At 38.7% G+C, this 23,577-nt stretch overlaps 2 protein-coding genes across 2 annotated transcripts; both read right to left on the bottom strand.

Annotated features, from left to right (window-relative positions):
* Positions 1-1,601: 1,601 nt before the first annotated feature.
* Positions 1,602-7,095, bottom strand: LOC122642515 (probable linoleate 9S-lipoxygenase 5). Its single transcript, XM_043836019.1, has 9 exons — positions 6,936-7,095; positions 4,619-4,911; positions 4,282-4,522; positions 3,813-4,151; positions 3,644-3,729; positions 3,425-3,532; positions 2,962-3,266; positions 2,590-2,853; positions 1,602-2,500 (listed from the first exon to the last, which is right to left on the bottom strand). The coding sequence occupies exons 1-9, from the start codon at positions 7,051-7,053 to the stop codon at positions 1,732-1,734; spliced, it is 2,523 nt and encodes an 840-aa protein (XP_043691954.1). The 5' UTR covers positions 7,054-7,095; the 3' UTR covers positions 1,602-1,731.
* LOC122642516 (probable linoleate 9S-lipoxygenase 5) lies at positions 1,602-21,757 on the bottom strand. The gene is made up of 10 exons (XM_043836020.1): positions 21,607-21,757; positions 18,420-18,709; positions 16,651-16,891; positions 16,183-16,524; positions 15,960-16,045; positions 15,744-15,851; positions 15,340-15,644; positions 14,963-15,226; positions 14,029-14,865; positions 1,602-1,664 (listed from the first exon to the last, which is right to left on the bottom strand). Exons 1-9 carry the CDS (start codon positions 21,749-21,751, stop codon positions 14,097-14,099), a joined length of 2,550 nt encoding a protein of 849 aa, XP_043691955.1. The 5' UTR covers positions 21,752-21,757; the 3' UTR covers positions 1,602-1,664; positions 14,029-14,096.
* Positions 21,758-23,577: the final 1,820 nt, after the last annotated feature.

Genomic DNA, 23,577 nt, shown 5'->3' on the forward strand with positions numbered 1-23,577 from the left:
AAAACAAGGTAGTATAGGTGTCTTTTCATAGGGGGACCAGAGAGATAGACTCATGGGAGTGTTGGCATAGGCTACACTACTGGACAGAGTTCTTTTTCCCTATTTTGTAGATGATCATGTAAAAGGTGAGATCTATTTAGCACTAGGCATTGACACTACAAGGCACACACATGTCAGCATACGAAACCACACCATGTAACATTACAAGATATATCCTTAATTAATATAAATGGATACTTCTACCCCTTCAAAAAAAAATCTAAATGGAGAGTTATATTCTAAATATCAATTTAATTATATAATTATTTTTGCATACAAATTTTATTTGTTTTTGGTAATTTTTTTGCATACAAATGACCAGCATGTAAAATAAATATTCTAAATGTAGTTTTATTATATTAATAAATAGAATTATTTAATTTCTAGTTTCAAGCTATTTTTATTTTATTAATAAATAGAATGAAATTAAATACTAAACTTGTAATATGTATCTAATTATTCTTAGAAGTGGCTCGGCCTACCTCAGTCTGGGTGGACAGGTCACTGGGCTTACAGATTTTAAAGTTGACCCACACGGGCCATGGACAATGAAGGCCTGATAAAATTATAGGCCATAGCATCTAAGCCTAACATTAAGCCTGGCCCATACCTAAGTGTGGGATACTAAATTGTTTGAACCATCATACTAGTACTAATCAAACCGGTTAGGGGTATAAGCTCAGCCCAAAAAGCCCAATCCCACCTTAGGCTTGCCCATAGTTTTCAGATTTTAACTAGGCTTTTCAGCCTGCAAGGTAGGCAAAGGTTCAAAATCCCAAAACAAAGAACTGGGCTGGGCTTGGAATGGGGATGGGTTAGGGATGAGGCCTCCCCAGCCCAGCCCGATCCAGATTCGCATATTACCCAAGGTAGTGGGGGTACTGTAACACTGTTATTGAACACTATTACAGCCTGATCTTGGGCTGGGCCAGACCTGGGATGAAGATTTAGGACCAGGTTTAAAATTTTTGGGAGTGCTGAAAGTGAGCTCAACATGAACTCACTGCAATGAAAGTTCTATATCAGTTGTTCAAGGTTTATAGAGATTTGAATATGTTTAGTGGTGTTAAGATAGCTTGTGGAGCTCTTGAAATCTCACATCTTTTTACTAATATTTTTCGTGTTTTGTTAAGTTACTAGGGAGGATGCCTTAACCATTAAGACTGTGTTAGATCTCTTTTCAGACCTTCAAATTAACTAAAGTGGAGTGTACTTTAGTAAAAATGGATATATTGTGAAGATAAGAGACGGCTCTGTAATATTTTAGCCTTATAAACTCCAACCTACCAGTTGGAAAATTATATGTGATTCTTCCATAAGTTAATTCTGCAACAAATCAGAGACATGGAAGTGGAGAAATTTCTGCTAGAAAGGGGAATTTCTTGACAAGAAATTCAAGCTATATTGGAATGATTATGTATTTCTTACAGATCGATATTTATACTGTAGGGGATGCAAGGGGGCTTCTTGAGTTGGGTTTTCTGATACAAGAAGTGCATGGAATTACAATTTATTAGGCACACAGAGAGTTTACAGCTTGTGCAGATATATATATATATATATATATATATATATATATATATAAGCTACTCTTTACCACTTCACATACAAGATCCATTCTTCCCCTCTTGAACTAAGAAACTCTGATTATTGAAAGACAACTACTTTATAACTATAACAGCTAATTCAGACTTAGATTGAAACACTATTGGGTATTCCTCTTCCAGTTAGCCCACCAACACCAGTATAGTTGGAAGTGTCTGGATAAAGCAAGGTGTATGGCATATTGACAGGCCCTCTTCGATTCCTCCACCTTTTGTCATTGTTCATCTCTATAATCCTATTTTCAATCTTTACTAGCCTTTTTCCAAATTCCTCAAAAGCTTTCAATGGTGTTGTATCTGATGTCCACTCTGGAGTGTCTCTTTGACCAAGATAGACCTCATCAGAACAATGCCTGGACAAAATCTCAATAAGGGACATACCTAGGAGGGTTTGGAGTTGGCTAGTTATTGTTTTCAGGAAGACTGTGTCAGGGTCTGATTCAAGCTCAGCATACTCAGGAGAACCTGGTTCAGGCATGAAATGACGGCTTATGCTTGGACGGTTTGGGAGGTAACCTCCATAAGGGTACTGTCCAAAATTAACAGCTGCATGGAGGGCTGAAGCTATCCATATGATGATGGTGCATGTCTGTGTTAGCTCATCAAGTGTTTGCATCTTAGGCCACCATGGCTCATCCTTCTTGTCACCATGGCCTACATCACGGAGCTCTGCCCACCAAGATTGGAGTTCAGAGTCGCTTTGGATTATCTCATCCTTGGGGTAGTAGAAAGAGCAGTAATCATGGACCCAAGCTTCAATGGCTGACCATATTTCAAGGCCATCAACAGCATAAGGGTAGTCCTCAATTAAAAGGCTGAGGCCATGAGGACTGTTTGAGTCTGGAACTGCCATCCCCCTGTATGAAACAAATGATAATATCCGATTAATTTCAATATATATAGTTAACTTTTAGGATAGAGTGTTTGTAAGGTCTATGATTTTTACCTCTTAATGAGATCTGCAGGCAGTGACTGCTCAGTGAAAACCCAGCTCTTGTAATCCATAGCAGTCATTTCCATTGCAAATTTATCTTGGAAAACCGTATGCTCCAATGCTCCGCCAGCATTGATAAGGACCTGCCGAGCCAAGGCATTGATGTTCATGGTATCCCGAAAGTGAGGCTGTAAAAGCTTATGGATTGGATGAAGCACACTCAATTGTCTATTCATCGCAATCACAAATGGCTCAATCGCAGCATGCGTATGTAACCTGCAATTAACCAGAATACGAAAACCATTAATTGAACTATTCTGAATCGCCCGGAGAATTGCCACCAATTTCCCTATCTGGAACATTTTATCATGAAATCAAGCTTACCAGTGACTGATAAGCTGGTGAACACCAGAGTCATTCACAGCTGCATAAGCTTTGGTCAATTGCCACACTGAGGCTTCAACACCTTGTTCAGCAGGGGTGAAGACCTTACTAATTGCACCATGTTGATCACCATCTGGATGTGGTAGACTCAACTCAATTGCCAGTGGTTTCAATGTCCCATCTTCTTTCAAGAAGAGGAGAGTTCTGGTTGCATAGGTCTTTGTCGAAGTGGTGTTTATACGCCTCACGTATGGCATTAATGCATCATGATGATCCAATATGAAGAGCTTGTTGTTCTCAATGGCCTACACAAAAATTATATCATTAAATCTCCTTCTGTTATAAACCCTATACTTCTTTGTAACATTAAGAGATCAAGGAAGCTCATGATTGAGGCCATTGCCTTGAGTCCCAGCTTGTGAGCTAAAATATTGTATGAGTAAATAACATGAAATGGATTAACCTCATCTATTGTTAATCCATTTAGATTCTCCTCAATGTGCTCTCTAGTTATTGAACTGGTCTGGTTGCCATATACAATGGGATCAAGTTTGCTGGCAGGGGGAAACTCCTGCATATTAACATTACATTTGTTTTGATAAGAAAACTGAACAATAAATTACTAGAGGATAAAACCCATCAAGGAAAGATTAGAAGAGAGCATTAGATGTGTTTGAGTTACTTCAAGTCGGCGGATGCAAACAGGGTTCAATCCAGCAAGCATTTCTCGAGCAAATTCTTCATCTGATCTCCAAGCAAACTTATCCTCTGGATTATTATCACAAAAACATGATCAAGTTCAAGTTTTGGTATTTCTGTTATAACATTTAACATAGAGATTTTTCAAATACCTTTGATCACTTGGGGCGTAGGGAATTTGAGGTGCCCTTCACCATCTGAGCGAACGAGTTCCTTTAGCAGCTCCAAGGGTATTGTGTCCCCTTTGTTGAGTGTTGGGTCATTAGGGAGTTGGATCCCTCCCTCATAGAGTTCGAATATGTCTTGGAAGGAATCAAACTCATTAGGGGTGCTATCACAGAAATCTTTTAGTTCCGGTTGCAGGAACTGAACTACAGCTTTCAATGCATATGCAAGGGCATCTGACATCTTTAAGTGTCCAAATCGTTCATCTCTTGGAACATAAATGTTCAGACTCATTACCAGTGGCAATCTGGTCTCAGTATTAGGATCTGCCAATATGAAACTGGCTTAGTAAGATGCAGGGAAAAAAAAAAATTAAAACCCATCGAGGAAAGATTTGAAGGTATTTGAAAATGCTTCTGATTGATCAATACTTATAATAATTAGCAGATTATTGACCTGTGTTTGTAGGTTTTCGACCAGTTCTTCCCCTGCGAGGGTAAGGGTATTGAGTTGAACCTCCAAGAACAGGGCGTGCATATTCACTACCCTTATCAGGATCACCCAGATCGTTATAGAAAGCATAGTCATACACTCGATCCCATTCCTTGAGCTCTCCTGCCCCATCTCCCCTTAGATTCACAAGCTCTTCTTCCCTGTACTTGCGTAGAGACTCTGGTGTATCACTTGGTAGGTAGCTCTGTAACAAAAATCATATACATTAATCCCTTTCGAGCTAACTTAAAGAATGAAAAAAAAACACCTCCCTCATGCGATAGTTTAATACAATAATTACCTGGTTAGCGAAGAAAACACGATCATATTTGTAATGGTGAGATGGGTAAACCCAAGAATTGCAGACAAAGTGGATAGAACCCTTTCCAGGAACATCTTCAAGTGTGAGAGTATTGAGGTAGAACTCGCTGTGGTGCATGTTCTTGATGATGAAAGCTCCTGGTATTCCCATGGCCTCTTCATCCCAGTCAAATGTGACATTGTAAGTAGATGCACCAGCGATCAATGGGGTAATTTTTGTGATCCATTCCTCCAAGAATGCGGGTTTTCCGACATTTCTTCGTATTTCCTTTGCTGCAAATTAAGTTGCAGTACTAGAATGAATTCTCTTGAAGACAAGGTCTCAAAGCCAATTGGATTAGTGAAAAATATAATGAGAATTGACTCAGATTGTGTTATTTCTACAATGAAACAATCATTTTGTTATGCTTTCGTTACAGATCAATTCCAAATGATGTCAGAGTATTATGCTGAGAGCTGATATAGGATGTGAAAGAAAGGTTGAATTGGACTTTCATCTGTTTATATGTTAATAGTAAATATTATATATCTCAAAAGATAACCTCATACTCTAATTAGAGATATGAAAACTATAATAAAATGCTTTCATGGCATCTAATTTCTAGACACAACCTTGCAGATTTTTCCAATTTTGCATGTCTGATCTATCAAGAGTTCGATAACAGTAAAACGAAAAAGGTGTTGGGATTTGGGGACTTGAGATCTTTCCCGAGGGATTTCTCCATCCTTAGAGGCACAAAGTTGCTATGCCTTAACTCTGATGTCTAAGTCTTTACATCGGGCTACTCACATCCGACATGGGATAATTGTTTTCGTGTGGATCTCTAACAAAAATTAGGAGAGAAGGTCAAGGATTAGTCACTATGCATGTCAAATGGGAATAATTTAACATGTTCTATTTTATAAGAATCAATCAATATCATGAGAAACATGGTCATGCCAATATCACATCTGTCCCGACAAATCTTCAAAAAAAAAAAAAGGGGCATACCCAGTGCACGAGGATCATAATGTATACAGTCTTATCCCTACTTTCGCAAAAAGACTATTTCCAGACTTGAACCTTGTTTTCTTTTTCTTTTCTTTTTATTTTTCCTGCTTGTTTTAAGTTTCCAAAGTTGTTGGTGAGATAATCTCAAACAAAAGTAGCATGATTGCTTGGTTAAAACAAAAAAAAAAGTCATATTCTCATATTCTGTCACAGAACAATGTGATAACGCATCCTACTTTACAAAAAGAAACAAAAGAAGGCGATACTACACATTCAACAAGAGAATTTTGGCTTTTATACTTGACATTAAAATTTTATTCTGTTTAGTATTTTTCTTATATATATTTTACATTTTATGTTCAGACTTCAGACTAGCTATCAGTGAAAAATCTTGAGATTTTTTCTTTTTCCACCTTTTTCACATCGAAACAATTGAAGCCTTCAAAAAGAGCAAGTGTCGGTTGGGGTAATAATAGTAGTGAATAGTGATAAAAGCACTAATCCCACCTTTGTTTTCTTCTTTGTCCCAAGTCTAGGTCAGCTCCCCACATGGGTACGGCTGGGGACAGTTCTCCACCTTCCATGAGGGTATGTTGGATCCACATCTCATGGAGGGTTTAGATTTATCTCCACCCATACCCATGTGCAGTTGCTGCCCTGAACTCAGGCCATCATATGTTCCCCTTAAGGGTGTCAAAATGAAATCGCAAAATCGTTTAATAAATGATTTAGTTATGATTTTAAAATTGAAGCCATTTAAGTAAATGGTTTAATCAAAATCAAATTGTTAAAACAAAAACACACCATTTAATACCCTTAGACTCGCACTCAACTATAAGTCTATAAGACAGTGACACACCTTAGGATCCGAATCCTCTACTTCCAAGCTATCCCTACTGTAGTGCGCCCAGACATAGCAAGTCAATAAAGACCATCTCACCCCCACTCGGGAGGGTGGTCTTTTTACCGCTTGCTATGTCTGGGGCGCACGCACTCGACTGTAGGGGCAGCTCGGCAATAGAGGACCCTGACACCACACGTTAATATAAGTCCATATATTAAATGTTAATATTTAACTAATAAAACATGAATTGGGGTTTTTTTTTTTTTTTTTTTTTTTTTTTTTTTTTTTTTTACAGTAATTTTCAAATTTAAACCTTTTAAAATTCGTATCATCCAATTATTTTTTAGGGATTTTAAGTTCTCTTTTGTGTATGTGGGTGTGTGGTTTGCCAATTGAAGAAAGAAATTTGGGAACAAAGGAAAGGAAATAGGGTGGGAGGGAGAATAAGAAGGAAGAACTGACCAGGGTCGCCATTAACAGCACTGATGAGCTGCAGTGAAACTCCTTTTCCCAAGAACTCATGAACCCTGTCAAGCATCGATGAGTGTAAATCGTTCAAGTCCAAAACATTCTTTTTCATCAACACAACAGATCCTTTGATCTTCTTGTTCTTGTTCTTGTTCTTGTTCTTGTTCTTCTCACCATTCCCACCCAGCAATTTGTTCCACATCTCGCCTGACAAAACAGTAACACAAGCTGGAAGAGGAGGAGCAGAGGAGAGAGAGGTAAAGGAACTGAACTGAAGAGAGAAAGGTTTCCTTCAATTATGTAAGCATGGGTTGTTGGAGGATGAATATATAGGCAAAGGTTATCCAAGGTTCCCTCAAGTCAAGTCAAGTCGTCAAGGAACTCTCTCTCTCTCAAATTATTATTAGGCGAAAGGTTTTGTAGTGTGCAACCTAGAGAGGGGGGGAGGGGTTTGCACAGCAGTTGAGATGGAACCTTCTCACAGGACCTTCTCACAGGATGAATTCCATCTGAACGATTGTGAGTCGTCCATGAATATTCTCTGCGCTCTACAACCCATGGACAAAATTAGAAGAAAAAAATTTCTGTAGACCGAGCAGCCGTAACGAGAAGCGTGGATATGGAATAATCTCGAAAAATCAAAAGTTTTTATGCATGGCCGTGTGAGATTGACATAAATGCCAAACTAAAATGGAATAATCTCTTTTCCCTTTAGGACTCACAAATATCCTCCTAGATTTTAGTATAGTTACTGATAGTAATGCTATCGTCATTTTCCTTAAGCGCGACACTAAATTCAACGGTTAAATCAAAACCGTTGAAATATTTACTTTTTAATCGTGACCATTGAATAAATAAAGCCATCAATCTGTTCACCGTGCTAGCAGGTTTCTTTTTTTCCCTATTCTTGATGTAGTGATGCTTTCCTTCAATTTATTTGATTCTTTATCATTAAAGATCTCGAGTAGAAACTTAAAATTCACGCGATAAAACGACAATGAATGAAAACATATACAGAAAGAGAGATTAATATGAAATAAATAGAAAGAATCCAATATTTATAACGACAATAAATAATACTAAAAAGAAACAAGGGTGAATCGAATCAAAATAACTCCCACAAGAATCAATCCCACCAGGAAACCACCACCGCCACTACAAATCAACCCCTCATCAAGAGCCAACAAATACAAATTAAAAAAAAAAAAAAAAAAAAAAAGGGGATAAGCAAAACCTAAATCTATGAGACTTATGACCCCATGCGAAAGGGGAGAAAGAGAGCTCTAATCAACAGACCTACATCACAAAAGCAGCGGAAGCGACGATCAAGAGAACAGCCGCTCCAATTTTGTAAGAAACAGTGCCGCTCTTTGGTGTTTTCGTAGGACTACCTGCTGGAGGAAAAGAGATCGCAGAAGGAGTAGGAACAGCGGGCGAAGATGGAGGAGTAGGGCTGTAAATGGATTGGATTCGGCTCGGATAGTGTTATATCCGCATCCACATCCACATCCGATTAGCTATCGGACGGATCCGGATAGTGCTAAACGGATACGGACACGGATACGGATCGAATATTTTATCCGTTTACATGTAAATATAGCTTTTCGGATAACTATAGCCTATCCATATCCGCATTCGTTTAGCTTTCGGACGGATTCGGATAGTGCTAAACTGATACGGACACGAATATGGAAACGGATTTCGGCTATTCATTTACACTCCTATGGAGGAGGTGATGGCGGAGAAGAAACCGGTGGAGTCGACATTGGAGAAGGAGCAGATGTCGGTGGTGGAGTCAACTTAGGAGTAGGAGCAGCCGCCGGTGTAACAGGGATGGTGGTGCGTTGTGGAGGAACGGTGGGGAAAGGGGTTCCAAAGGGGTCCGACGACAGGGATGGTGGTGGGGAAAGACCTAGGCGGTTTTAGGTTTTTTTTTTTCACAGGCGATTTTACATTGAACGATGGGAGAGCCGGTTGTCGGTTATATAATCGACGGTTTAGATTTAAGTTTATTAATTCAACGGTTGAGATTTAAGCATCGAGTTTAGTGGTGCGCTTAATTACTTATACATGTCGAGCTGCGACATTTTTCCCTTTTCCAAAAGGCAAAAATTTTCATGCATTGCCCTATGTATGCATGACATGCATTAAATGTAGTCAGATTATCATTTTCAATCTCGAATTGGCACCCCTTATTTGATGGAGTTGATGAGAGAATCTTGAATTTTTATCACCTCAAGTGCACCAAAAAAGTACATCTGACGGTGCACCTTAAAGTGATTTTTTTATAATACTCCCCCAAGTGCATGTGCACCGTCAGATATACCTTTTTGGTGCACTTGAAGATGCACTGTATTTGAGGGGATAAAGGTCCCAGAATCTTGAATTTTTATCACCTCAAGTGCATCAAAAAGGTACATCTGACGGTGCACCTTAAAGTGATTTTGTTTAAAATACTCCCCCAAGTGCATGTGCACCGTCAGATATACCTTTTTGGTGCACTTGAAGATGCACTGTATTTGAGGGGATAAAGGTCCCAGAATCTTGAATTTTTATCACCTCAAGTGCATCAAAAAGGTACATCTGACGGTGCACCTTAAAGTGATTTTGTTTAAAATACTCCCCCAAGTGCATGTGCACCGTCAGATATACCTTTTTGGTGCACTTGAAGATGTACTGTACTTGAGAGGATAAAGGTCCCAGAATCTTGAATTTTTATCACCTCAAGTGCACCAAAAAGGTACATCTGACGGTGCACCTTAAAGTGATTTTGTTTAAAATACTCCCCCAAATGCATGTGCACCGTCAGATGTACCTTTTTGGTGCACTTGAAGATGCACTATACTTGAGGGGATAAAGGTCCCAGAATCTTGAATTTTTATCACCTCAAATGCACCAAAAAGGTACATCTGACGGTACACCTTAAAGTGATTTTGTTTAAAATACTCCCCCAAGTGCATGTGCACCGTCAGATGTACCTTTTTGGTGCACTTGAAGATGTATTGCACTTGAGGGGATAAAGGTCCCAGAATCTTGAATTTTTATCACCTCAAGTGTACCAAAAAGGTACATCTGACGGTGCACCTTAAAGTGATTTTGTTTAAAATACTCCCCCAAGTGCATGTGCACCATCAGATGTACCTTTTTGGTGCACTTGAAGATGTACTGTACTTGAGGGGATAAAGGTCCTAGAATCTTACCTTTTCCTTTCCAATTTGCGTGATTATAGGCATGCTGCCTGGTTTGCAAGAAAATTTTCTTCGACAAAATTGATAGGTAGATGCAAATTGTTGTAGACATGGAAGATTGAAGGGACAATTTTGACGATTCGATACCTAATAAATTGTTTAAAGAGTTCATATGTCAATCAACTTCAAATTCAAACATTTATCCTCCCATCTACTCTCATCTATGTTTATTCACCCCTCCTAATCCCATGAATCTCTTGGCACTAATGGATTTGTTTCCATGCTTTGTCATGACATATGTCACCAATAGGGATGTAAACGAATATTCGTAAATTCAAATTTGGTTTACATCCGTATTTGTTTAGGGGGGCATTCGTATCCGTTTAGAGATATTTGGAAAAAATCGAATAATCAGGAAAAAAAATTTATCCAATCCAAATAAATATCCAACTAATAATAAAAAATTAAGTAACTAATGATCTTGGAGGTTTTTGAAGATTCAACAAGCTAATCTTAAAACTGAGGAAATGAGAATCATGAGACTATGACAACTAAGAGACATGGATAGAGAGTGAGTCATATTTGTTGAGGGAAGAAGTTCTGGGTTTTACAAGTCAAGGGTGTAAACGAACATTCGAAAATCTGAATTTGATTCGTATCCATTTAAGAATATCCGTATTCGATCATGAAATATCCAAATCTATATTCTATCCGTTTATAGACTAAAAACTTAACTAAATGTGAACAAGAACTTGGAGTCTATATGTCCATGAAATTTCAGCCCCACATATACTCTGCCATATGCTTATCCACCCATCGTTTTTGCCAGTGGTTTGCCTTCTCTCAAAACCGCTCCCTATATGAATGACTTATTAATAAAAAGTAGTTGATTCTCTTACCTTAAATAGAATAATTCCATCCCTCTTTAGTATAATATAAGGTATGAGAATAGGTGGTGAGTCTGGGAATCCAATCTTTTTATCTTTCTTTTTTAATTCTTCTCCTTCTTACTTTATCCAAAAAATATATTAACGGAGGGTTTTCTGACTTTTCTGTGGGGAATTAAGGATCGCATTCTCACTAATAAAACATTTTTTTAATAAAACAATGGGTTTATATTCTCTATAGGGAGCGTGGTCCTTGCATACACACGGGTCAATGAGAGTTCACACGTTGGTATCATGGGAATGGAATTTCCACTTTTCATAAGGGTAGGGCGATCATTTCACCCTCATATCTAGGCAATACATTTTCTCACAGAGAATTTTTCTCCTCACATAATATATGGAACTGCTGCTATATATTCACAGTTCCCACTTGAGCATCCAATCGGATCTGAGGGTACACCTTTATTTATTTTGGTCTTAATTAATGTAATCTAATAAGATTAGTCTTTGTTAGATTATTCATTAGCAGCCCTCACAGTGATTACTGTTTTAGTCTCTCTGAAAGATATATTGGGAACCATGTAAGTACAATTCTACTTGACCATTGACCCTTTCTATTTTCTTATTGATTTCCTTTTCTATTAGAAAACTCTGACCCTGTGATTACTGATTTCTATTTAATATTTTTTTGAATTTTTTTAAGAGGTTAATCTGTTTGTAATCAACCCGATTATTGCTGTAACCGAACATATTTGTCCATCCCATATTATTTGCCAACTTTTTAAGGTAGGGTATTTTTCATAATTTCCCCTCCTTTTTTTCCTTCTCCCCTTTTTGATCTCCATCTTTCTGGATCTTTATTGCCCCCAGTACTCGGTGCGTTGTTATGCGCATCGTGGGTGCAGCAGCACCCATGTGTGCACGGTGGGGCCCACTGTGCACACATGGGCATTGCTGTGCCACACGATGCACACAACAGCGCCCCCAGTATTGGGGGGGGGGGGGATAATTTTTCCATCTCTCCTCCCTTGCCACTCCTTGCGCTTAGCCTTGCCCCTAATCCCCACAGCACCCCCACCCAGCCCGCTTCTCACATAATCAGTGTTAAAACAAACACCAACAAACACAAAAAGAAAACAAAAACAGAGCAAACCGACACAAAGATTTAACGTGGTTCACACACCAATATGATGCACTATGTCCACAGGCGAAGCAGAAGATATTTCACTATGCAATGGAAGAAAGTTACAATGTGAAAATCTCTCAAGAACACCTAAAAAACGGCGCTGCAAGCACTCTCACCCAAAAATCCCTCAAATCTCACTCACTTTACAACAAGACGGATAACACAGATAAATACTCTTCCATTGGGTCGATTCATCGGATGGGATCGAACCCAAGAAAAAAAATCTCATTCGAATCACCACCAAGATATGTCGGAGCAGATCAATCTTCGAAACAGGTACAAGAATTCGAAACACACAACAATCATGAGACGTTAGAAATAGAGATGTACCCAGTACCGGCCCTCTTGCTGGATTTTGAATTTTAGGAAGACCTGATCATTCGGGCACACTGGCATATTGGGGAAGGAACACTAGAACTGGAGCCTCTGGAGGTTATAGCCACACTGCCACAGTATTTCCCTCAGACTTCAATACGAATGAAGAATCAGAGGAAGCAATACCACCGTTTCCATCTACACTATTTCCGCTTAATAAAATCTTTACAGCCCTGAAATAGAAACTGTTGGAATTTAGGTACCCAGCTCAAACTCCACAAAAACAAAAAATCTTTATTCTGAAACCTAGAAGTTGCAGAATCTGACCCCCAATGCTCACAATCCATGAAGAGTGAGCTTTTAAATCACCAAAAATCCGGAAAGCCCAAACTAAGCAAACCCAGACACCCAAATAGCCCGAATTCTCAGTCTCCTATAGGTCCGCACAACAGTTATGTGTTGGTATTTCTCTAAATAATTCTGAGATTCCGATCTAATTTCTTCATCATTTTGAAATTCATTTTGCTAATACAGGAACTAATAACCCTAATCATCAATTGTAGCACTTTGCAGGTAGATCGTGGACTAGAAGCAACGGTTGAAGTTTGAAATCAGAGGCGTTTGTGATACTGCAGAAGAATACAGAGGGGGTCGATTCGTGAAATACAGAGGGAGAGAGGGAGCCGAAAATGGCAGTGTGGTATGGGAAGGAGGAAGAGGGAGGGGGGGAGGTTGGACTAAAGTTGCTAAATTACAATATTAGACCTTCTAACCTAATGTCATATCATTAATATAATGAGTAAAAAGGTAAGGTGCCTGTATCCACAGGGGTAAGGCTGCGTACATTATGACCCTCCTCAGACCCTGCAATGATGGGAGCCTCGTGCATTGGGTACGCCCTTTTTTTTATTAGCACAGAAATGTTATCAAGAGTCAATTGCAGTTAGAAGAAATTAAGCATTTCAAGAACAAAAACTGGCAAATAAGCATCTATAGATTTCGATTGAGGATTGCTGGTTTTGTAAGACTAATAAAACAAAGTTTGGCTTCGATTGGTCAAATATGATATTAGACAAAGAATTTACTTGATAAAGTATCACAGTACTGTTAATTGAATTCATTCAGTGATTTAGTCAAAAGATGATTTAGTGAAAGTTTTTTCGGTTTGGATCAAACATCAAGTAGATATTCTTTGACTTCATGAAAAAGCCTATTTCTTGGAAAATTATATATGATTATCCATTGAGCTGATTCTCTGCAACCAATCAGAGACATGGAACAGCAGAAATTTCAGATTGAAAGGGGGAATATAATTCTGGATAAGAAAATCAAGCCACACGATCTCTTGTACAAAATGACATTCCAACTGTATAGGATAAAATTAATTGGGTGAAACAAGAAGGGCATAGAATTAGAATTTATTAGACAAAAATGGTTTAGAGCTGGTGCATAAAAATATATATATATGGTAGCTACTCTTCACCATGTTACATACAAGATCATTCTACCACTCTTGAACTAAGAAATTCTGATTGCTGAAAGAATAAACTATTTTAGAACTATAACAGTTAATTCAGCCTTAGATTGAGACACTATTAGGTATTCCTCTTCCAGTTAGTCCACCAACACCAGCATAGTTGGAAGTGTCTGGAAAGAGCAAGGTGTATGGCATCTTGACAGGGCCCATTCGATTCCTCAACCTTTTGTCATTGTTCATCTCTATAATCCTATTTTCAATCTTTACTAGCTTCTTTCCAAATTCTTCAAAAGCTTTCAATGGTGCTGTATCTGTTGTCCAGTCTGGAGTGTCTCTTTGCCCAAGATAGACCTCATCAGAAGAATGTGTGGACAAAATCTCTATAAGGGATATACCTAAGAGGGTTTGGAACTGGCTTGTTATTGTTTTCAGGAATACATTGTCAGGGTCCGATTCGAGCTCAGCATACTCACGAGAACCTGGTTCAGGCATGAAGCGACGGCTTATGGTTGGGCGGTTTGGGAGAAAACCTGCATAGGGATACTGTCCAAAATTAACAGCTGCATGAAGGGCTGAAGCTATCCATATGATGATGGTGCATGTCTGTGTTAGCTCAGCAAGCGTTTGCATCTTAGGCCACCAAGGCTCATCCTTCTTATCACCATGGCCTACATCACGGAGCTCTGCCCACCAAGACTGGAGTTCGGAGTCGCTTTGGAGTATCTCATCCTTAGGGTAGTAGAAAGAACAGTAATCATGGACCCAAGCTTCAATGGCTGACCAGATTTCAAGGCCATCAACAGCGTAAGGGTAGTCTTCAATTAAAAGGCGGAGGCCATGAGGACTGTTGGAGTCTGGAACTGCTATCCCCCTGTATGAAACAAATGATAATATCTAATTAATTTCAATATATATAGTTAACTTTACTTCTGGGATATCATGTTTGTAGTAGGGTCTATGATTTTCACCTCTTAATGAGATCTGCAGGCAGTGACTGCTCAGTGAAAACCCAGCTCTTGTAAAACAAAGCAGACATTTCCATTGAAAATTTCTCTGGGAAAACTGTATTCTCCAACAGTCCACCAGCATTGATGAGGACTTGCCGAGCCAGGGCATTAATGTTCATGGTATCCCGAAAGTGAGGCTGTAAAAGCTTATGAATTGGATGAAGCACACTCAATTGTCTATTCATCGCAATCACAAATGGCTCAATCACGGCATGCGTATGTAACCTGCAACCACCAGAATACATACGAAAACCATTAATTGAACTATTCTGAATTGGAATCTTGTCACCAATTATATTTCCCGATGTGAAGCATTTTATCATACAATGCATGCTTACCAGTGATTCATAAGCTGGTGAATACCAGAGTCAGTAACAGCTGCATAAGCTTTGGCCAGTTGCCACACTGAGGCTTCAACACCTTGTTCAGCAGGGGTGAAAACCTTATTAATTGCACCATGTTGGTCACCATCTGGATGTGGTAGACTCAACTCAATTGTCAGTGGCTTTAAGGTCCCATCATCTTGCAAGAAGAGTATTGTTCTGGTTGCATAGGTCTTTGTGGCAGTGGTGTTTATACACCTCAAGTGTGGCATCAATGTATCATGATGATCCAATATGAAGAGCTTGTTGTTCTCAATGGCCTACACAAAAACCATATCATTAGATCTCCTTGTTTCTGTTATAAACCCTATACTTGTGAGCTAAAAAAACATTTGTATCAGTAATTAACATGGATAAACCTCATCTACTGTTAAGCCATTTAGTTTCTCCTCAATTTGCTCTCTGGTTATTGAACTGGTATGGTTGCCATACGCATTAGGATCAAGTTTGCTGGTAGGGGGAAACTCCTGCACATTAACATTACATGAGTTTTGATTTGAAATTGAACAAGAAATAGAAGATTAAAAAAAATGCTAAAATTAGTAGAAAGCATTAGAAGTGTTTGAGTTAATTACTTCAAGACGGCAGATGCAAACAGGGTTCACTCCAGCAACCATTTCTCGTGCGAACTCTTCATCTGTTCTCCAAGCAAACTTATCCTCTGCATCATTATCACCAAAGCATTATCAAGGATTGGCATATCTCTTCTCCTTGTCAATTAACTTTTTAAAATGATAAACGGAGATATTTTTCAAAATCACAAGCAACACATAACTAATTCAACAGTTTGATACATACCTTTTATCACTTGGGGCATAGGGTATTTGAGGATTCCTTCACCATCTGAGGGAATGAGTTTCTTTAGCAGCTCCAAGTGGATTTTGTTCTCAATTTTGTTTAGTGTTGGGCCATTAAGGAGTTGGATCCCTCCCTCATAGAGTTCTAATACATCTTGGAAGGTTTCAAACTCATAAGGGGTTCTCTCACAGAAATCTTTTAGTTCCGGATACAGAAGCTCATTTATGGATTTAAATGCATATGCAAGGAAATCTGACATCTTTAAGTGACCAAACCGTTCATCTCTTGGAACATAAATGTCCAGACTCAGTAACAATGGCAATCTGCTCTCAGTATTAGGATCTGCTAATATGAAACTGGGTTAGTAAGATTCAGGGGGTAAAAAATTTAAAACCCATCAAGGAAAGAATATTAGAAAGTATTTGAAAATGCTTCTGATCGACTTAAAATGATTAGCAAATTATTGACCTGTGTTTGAAGGTTTTCGACCAGTTCTTCCCCTACGAGGGTAAGGGTATTCAGTTGAACCTCCAAGAACAGGGCGTGCATAATTACTACCCCTATCAGGTTCACCCAGATCGTTATAGAAAGCATAATCATAGACTCGATCCCATTCCTTGAGCTCTCCTGTCCCATCTCCTCTTAGATTCACAAGCTCTTCTTCCCTGTACTTACGTAGAGGCTCTGGTGTTTCACTTGGTAGGTAGCTCTGTAACAAAAATCATATATAATAATAAAAAAATCCATTCATAACCACACAAATAACCAAATATACATTCATAGACATACAAATAAAAATATGAACCAAAACACTTAAAAGAAAATCTTCATTATCAAGCATACCAATAATTCCAAAATACCTTAATCCACCTTAATAACACCAAATATATAAATAAATGCAACTTTAAAACGGGTCTTGGTGGTTCCATTTCTAGCCGGATCCAAATAAGTGTTTCAGTTTTAGAACCATTGGAGAAGAAATTCGTACAGAATTTGGGTTATTTTCATTTCTTTTCTATCTAACTCTAGACAGACACACACAGCCTAAGTTTAGTTTGGAAGCCCAAGACTTGAGCTCATCTCTAGATCATATCATATATTAAAAAAAAAAAAATTGGCACGCCGCCACACAGTACCGGCATGTGTCACCTTCTACATCGATCTCTCTTCCAAGGGAGCTCAGTACCTAGGGGGCATCCAATGGTTGGATTGTGCCACACACATCCCGATGTGTGTCAATCAACCATCGGGATGTGTGTGGCCAGCCCAGCCATAGGATGTCCCCCCTGGGTACTCCTTGGGCGCTGGACTCCTTGGAGAGGAACTAGACCCTCATCTCTCCTCCCCTTTGAAAAGACTCCCTTGCTCTCCTATGTCCAACCTTATGATTGGTGCATATTATAGGTATGCTTCTGTTGCACCATACCCAACCAGCCAACCCCCTCCCTTGAAAAAAAATTTTTTTTTTGGGGGGGGGGGGGGGGTGGGTGGGGGAAGTAAGAGATTTAGAAAATCCAATTGGTCTTCAATAGGTTGGCATCAAACTCTAGCCTCTACCTAGGGGTATCAATACCCAACCCGAATCGATGAAACCGGCCCGAACGAGCCCGGACCACACCGGATCGAGCTCTTAATGGTTTGGGTTCGGTTTGTGGATCCAACGAGGCAAACGGTTTGGTTTGGTTTGGTTTGGTCTAGCCCAACGGTGCACCGGTAGCCCGAACCGTTAGGCCCGAACCCAAACCGAATCGACCTAACCCGATAAATAAGTAAATCAATAAATGACTAATGCCCCATTGCCCCCTAAATGTGTTGTGATAGTGTCTTACTTTATCTCATATCCTTTGTTAGTGATTACCCAACCAATTGTATCCATAGGCCATAAGACATAGGATACAAAGATGTATTGTATTTGAAATATTTTATGTACTTAAAAGAGAAAGAGAAGAAAAATTAGCACTAACCGGACCTTACTAGTTATATAAAACCGGTACCAAACCGAATCCAAACCGATATCAACCCGTTATCATAAACCGAAATCGACACGAAACCAAACCGCATCGAAACCGAACATTTCTTTATGGTTTGGTTTCGATTTCTATAAAAGTCACACCGAAACCAAAAAGCCCAAACCGAAACCGACCCGAACCGGCCCATTGACACCCCTACCTTTACCTATCAACTGTAATTAAGCAAACAATAATCTAATCATGACAGTTAATTAATACGATAATTACCGGGTTAGCGAAGAAAACACGATCATGTTTGTAATGTTGAGCTGGGTAAACCCAAGAATTGCAGATAAAGTGGACACAACCCTTTCCAGGGACATCTTCGAGTGTGAGAGTCTTGAGGTAGAACTCGCTGTGGTGCATGTTCTTGATGATGAAAGCTCCTGGTGTTCCCATGTCTTCATCCCAATGAAATGTGATGTTGTAAATAGTTGCACCAGCGATCAAAGGTGTAATTTTTGTGATCCATTCCCCCAAGAATGCGGGTTTTCCGACCTTTCCCCGCATTTCGTTGTCTGCTGCAAAGGTGAACCAGATTTAATTCTCTTGAAGTCAAGATCAAAGGGCATTGAATAAGTGAAAATATAATACGATAATTGACCCATGTTATGTTTGTAAAAAAACCACAATGAAACAATCAATTTAAATGAGCTACCGTAGCCTACTGGATAAGAATCAATCAACATCACTACAATGGCTCGTGGTAGAGCCACTAATGACTAATCCCACCTTTGTTTGCCTCTTTAGGCCCTTAGCCTTAGCCCTCTTCTATGGGCCATCATAAGTCCCACTCGAGTTCTGCTCAGGTTCATGTACGAGAGCCATTTTGTATGCCCCTAAGCCGACCTAATGGAATCTACTTTGTAGACCCATTTTGTGGATTCTATCAGGTCGATTCAAGGGAATACAAGAATGTTATCGTACATGAAATTGAGCCGGCCTTGTCCCACTCAGCCATATGACAATGACACACCCTATTGTCACGAGAATCTTCACGAAACAGCATTATTAAGGTAAATCAACTGTTTGAAAAATAATTCTTATTTTTCATCCAACTTAATTGAAATTGTGATGCCCAAAGATAGATTGGTATTCCATTTGTAATGGTTTGTTTTTTTTTCTTGAAAGGTTGTCATGATTCATGACAGGCTGACAAAAACTCCTCCATTTTTTTATCGTATGTGGTTCCGTAATGCCTCTCACAAGAGGAGGGTGGATCCCACTCGGGTAGAGTGTTCGGTCAGGTGACTCGGGTGGATCCCACCCCCTTCTTGTGAGAGGCACTAGGGAACCGCACTAGTTAGGGAACTGTAGATGATAGCGATTAGCTAAGGGGATGTGTAGGGGTATCCACCAAGAGGGGTTGGCAGTGTTCTTTTTTCCTATATTTTTAGTATTTTATTTTTGTCACATGAATAGAGGTGTCAATTTGAAATTGGAATCGAAATCAAACCGAATTAACCAAGCCAAACCAAATAAAATTGGATTCGGATATGGGAATCCGGATCAAAATGCTGAGATTAAATTCGATTCGATTTCAGATCCACCTCAAGAACTGTTGGTTAGAATCAAAACAAAACCGAATAAGAATTTTCTCACGTCTTTTTCCATTATTTTATTTTGTTATATTAAAGGGTTAGTGAGGAAGTGAATATTTTTTTTGATATATTGAAGAGTAACTGTTCCCACTATTTACCTAGGGGTGTCAATACCCAATCCGAACCGATGAAATCGGCCCTAATCAGCCCGAACGAGCCCGGACCACACCGGACCGAACTCTTAATGGTTCGGGTTCGGTTTGTGGATCCAGAGAGGCAAACGGTTTGGTTTGGTTTGGGCTAGCCCGACGGTGCACCAGTAGCCCGAACCGTTAGGCCCGAACCCAAATCGAACCGACCTAACCCGATAAATAAGTAAATCAATAAATGACTAATGCCCCATTGCCCCCTAAATGTGTTGTGATAGTTTCTCACTTTATCTCATATCCTTTGTTAGTGATTACCCAACCAATTGTATCCATAGGCCATAGGACATAGGATACAAAGATGCATTGTATTTGAAATATTTTATGTACTTAAAAGAGAAAGAGAAGAAAAATTAGCACTAAGCGGACCTTACTAGTTATATAAAATCGGTACCAAATCGAATCCAAATCGATATCAACCCATTATCATAAACCGAAATCGACATGAAGCCAAACCGCACCGAAATCGAACATTTCTTAATGGTTTGGTTTCAATTTCTATAAAAGTCACACCGAAACTGAAAAGCCCGAACCGAAACCGGCCCATTGACACCCCTAACTTTACCCCCCAAAAAAAATTTGTTCCCTCTACTGCACTACCCAGTACCCAATTGAAATTTTTACCACAAACAAAAAAGGTACACAATTGCAATTTAGATATTCAGCCACTGTTGATTTTTTTTTTTATTTTTTTGAAATTAGGAAGTACAAGAAGAAAACCCTCTTCATCATTATTATTAAAATAATATAAAATAAAAGAAGATAAAACGTTTCGTGCACGATAGTGCTTGCAACCGTTGAATGGGAATGAGTGGTCATGTATTATACAAGATCATGACCATTCAATGAGATAAAGAGGGGGTGAAATAACAACCCGAGCTCATGAAAGGTGAAAATTTCACCACTTTGATGCCAAGGCTCATGCTCTCATTAGCCCTTGGTATGAAAAATGCCATCGTAGGGGATTGGGAAGAGGAGCAAGAAACCAGGCCAGGACCATAGTTAGTAAAAAATGGGAACGGCAAAAAAATGGAGTCTTACAGTACGGGTTTTAAACGGTAAAAAATTACAAATGGACGATCAAATAAAACGGTCAAAAAAACAGAGAACGGTAAAAAAACGAAAAAATGGATGGTACAGGTTTTAAACGTTTATATTTTAAAAAAAAAGGCTCTATTCTCATATAAATCGATGAATTTTTATTTGAAATACATGCTTCTATTTTCGGTATCCGTACATTGACCTTGAGTTGAAGGTGATATCATGAAAAATGTAACCCTTCAAGTCGTCTTTATTCTTTACGTCGATGAAAGAATCAGGCCGATCAGAATTCGATAGAGAGAGATATGATCAGTTAAGTCCAAGATCTTAAAAAACACCAAAAAAATGAAAACGTATATTAAACGTATTTTAAACGCGTTTAAAATGACAATGCTTGCCGTTTGCCTTTTTTTACCATTTGTTTGAAAAGCATAAGGTAAAACGTGTTTAAAACGATAAAAAACATATACGTGTTTAAAACAAAGCGTTTTTACTGACAAGATATTGGAAGTGGGATTTTATGTTTTTTTTTTTGTGGGTGTGTGTGTTGGGTGGGGGGGGGGGTTTGCAAATGAAGAAAGAAACTTTGGAATCGCCGGAGGGGAGAATTAGGAATGAAGAACTGACCGGGGTCGGTATTAAGAGCACTAATGAGCTGCAGCGAAACTCCTTTTCCGAAGAGTTCATAGACACGGTCGAGCAGCGAGTCGCTTATGCTGGTCAAGTCCAAAACATTCTTCTTCATCAATACAACAGATCCTTTGATCTTCATCTTCTTTTCTCCTTCCCACCCCACAAACTGTAACACAAGAAAAGAAGAGAAGAGAGAAGAGCGAGAGGCTGAACTGAAGAGAAAAATGTTTCGTTATATTGTGAATGGGAAGAATGGAAGAGGCTGATGGATGAATATATAGGCCAAGTTTCTCTAAAGCTCCTATCAAGTCACGTCAACCTTCTTTTGGAAAACCCTCTCTCTTTCCAAGAGACCCACGAAAGGGCCAGGTCAACAGAACCACAAGGGGTTAGCAGGGCCCAGGAAAGATCGACATTTATTCTAGAAAAGACCTGACTTGTTATAGGTGACAGCGAAGAGGTTACTCTAGGCACCACTATGGCTAATGACATGGTCCCAACTATCAGTCAAAGACCGATGTCCCCCCCCCCTCTCTCTCTCTCTCTCTATCTCTCCTTAAATTATTATGACGTTTGTTACCAAAATAAAAACAAATTATGACGTCAAAGTTTTTGTAGTGTGCAACTCATTGACAAAATTGATGGGTGGATACAATTGTTACAGGTATGGAAGTGACACTTCTAACCATTGGATCTCTCAAGAATCTTTTGTTACATATGTAACATATAGATTTGTTTCCAAGTTTTGTCATGGCAGATGTGACCAATACTGTTAGACTAAAAACTTAACATGTCAACATTAAACTTTGGAGTCTACATGTTTACAAAATTTTAGTTTCGCACATTATCTTCCATTTGGCGGATCTAAGCATTCACACATCGGTTTTGCCAATTGTTTGCCGTTACGCAAAACCGCTCCTTATAATAATGACTTATTAATAATTAGAGATTTGATTTATCTCACCTTAAGTAGAATTCTAAACCTTAAGTATACTATAAAATATAAGAGAAAGGTCGTGCGTCAGGCAAACCTTTTAATTATGTAATCTAATAAGATTAGTCTTAATTTGTTAGATTATTAATCTTTAGCAGCCCTCGCAGTGATTACTGTTTTAGTCTGTCACAGTTATATTTATATATATATATATATATATATATATATATATGAACCGTGTAAGTGGAATTCTCCGACCATTGACCCTTTCCATATTAGAAAACTCACAAAAAAAAAAAACTCAGCTTTTTTAAAGGTACAACTTCTTGTCATCTCTATTTTCTTTATGAAAAAAAAAAGTTAACCAATTTTTAATTGTCTCATATTTTATTGTCAGAAGTTATCTAATTCAGTATTAATGCAGGGGTAAAAAGGGTTTTTAAAATGTTAAAATTGATTTAATATAGTATGGATAAATTACACCTGAGGTTCAATGAATTTGATAGAATATATTTGGGATATCTCGGGTTTTAAAACTAATGTTTGGGGTATCTTGTGAGTTTAGTCCTAACTCTAACTAGGGACATAAATAGATATTCAAAAATCTGAATTCGATTCGCATCTTTGTTCGTTTAGGGATATCTGGATTAGAATTTGAATAATCTCGATAAAAATGTTATCTGATCCGAATAAGTGTTCAATTAATAATAATTAATTAAGTAGCTAATGATCTTAAGGGTTTTTAAAGAGTCAATAGATTCTAACTTCTAAATAGTAAGAAAATGAGCATCATGAGATTAAGACTGGAAAATTATCTCCTGCAATTCTCTGCCTAGTTCATTTCCCCAAGTCCTTCTAATAGGGGGTGGACCCCACCCGGGCAGTGTGTTCGGCAAGGGGCGGAAATGAACCCCCCCCACCCTAAGAGAGGAATTGCAGGAAATGGATGTGTAGGGAATTGTAGGGGATAAAGATTCGACTAAGACAAATGAGACATGGATTGAGACTCCATCACCACCACCACCACCACT

The sequence above is a fragment of the Telopea speciosissima genome, chromosome 10 (genome assembly GCF_018873765.1).
Source record: "Telopea speciosissima isolate NSW1024214 ecotype Mountain lineage chromosome 10, Tspe_v1, whole genome shotgun sequence".
NCBI lineage: Eukaryota > Viridiplantae > Streptophyta > Magnoliopsida > Proteales > Proteaceae > Telopea > Telopea speciosissima.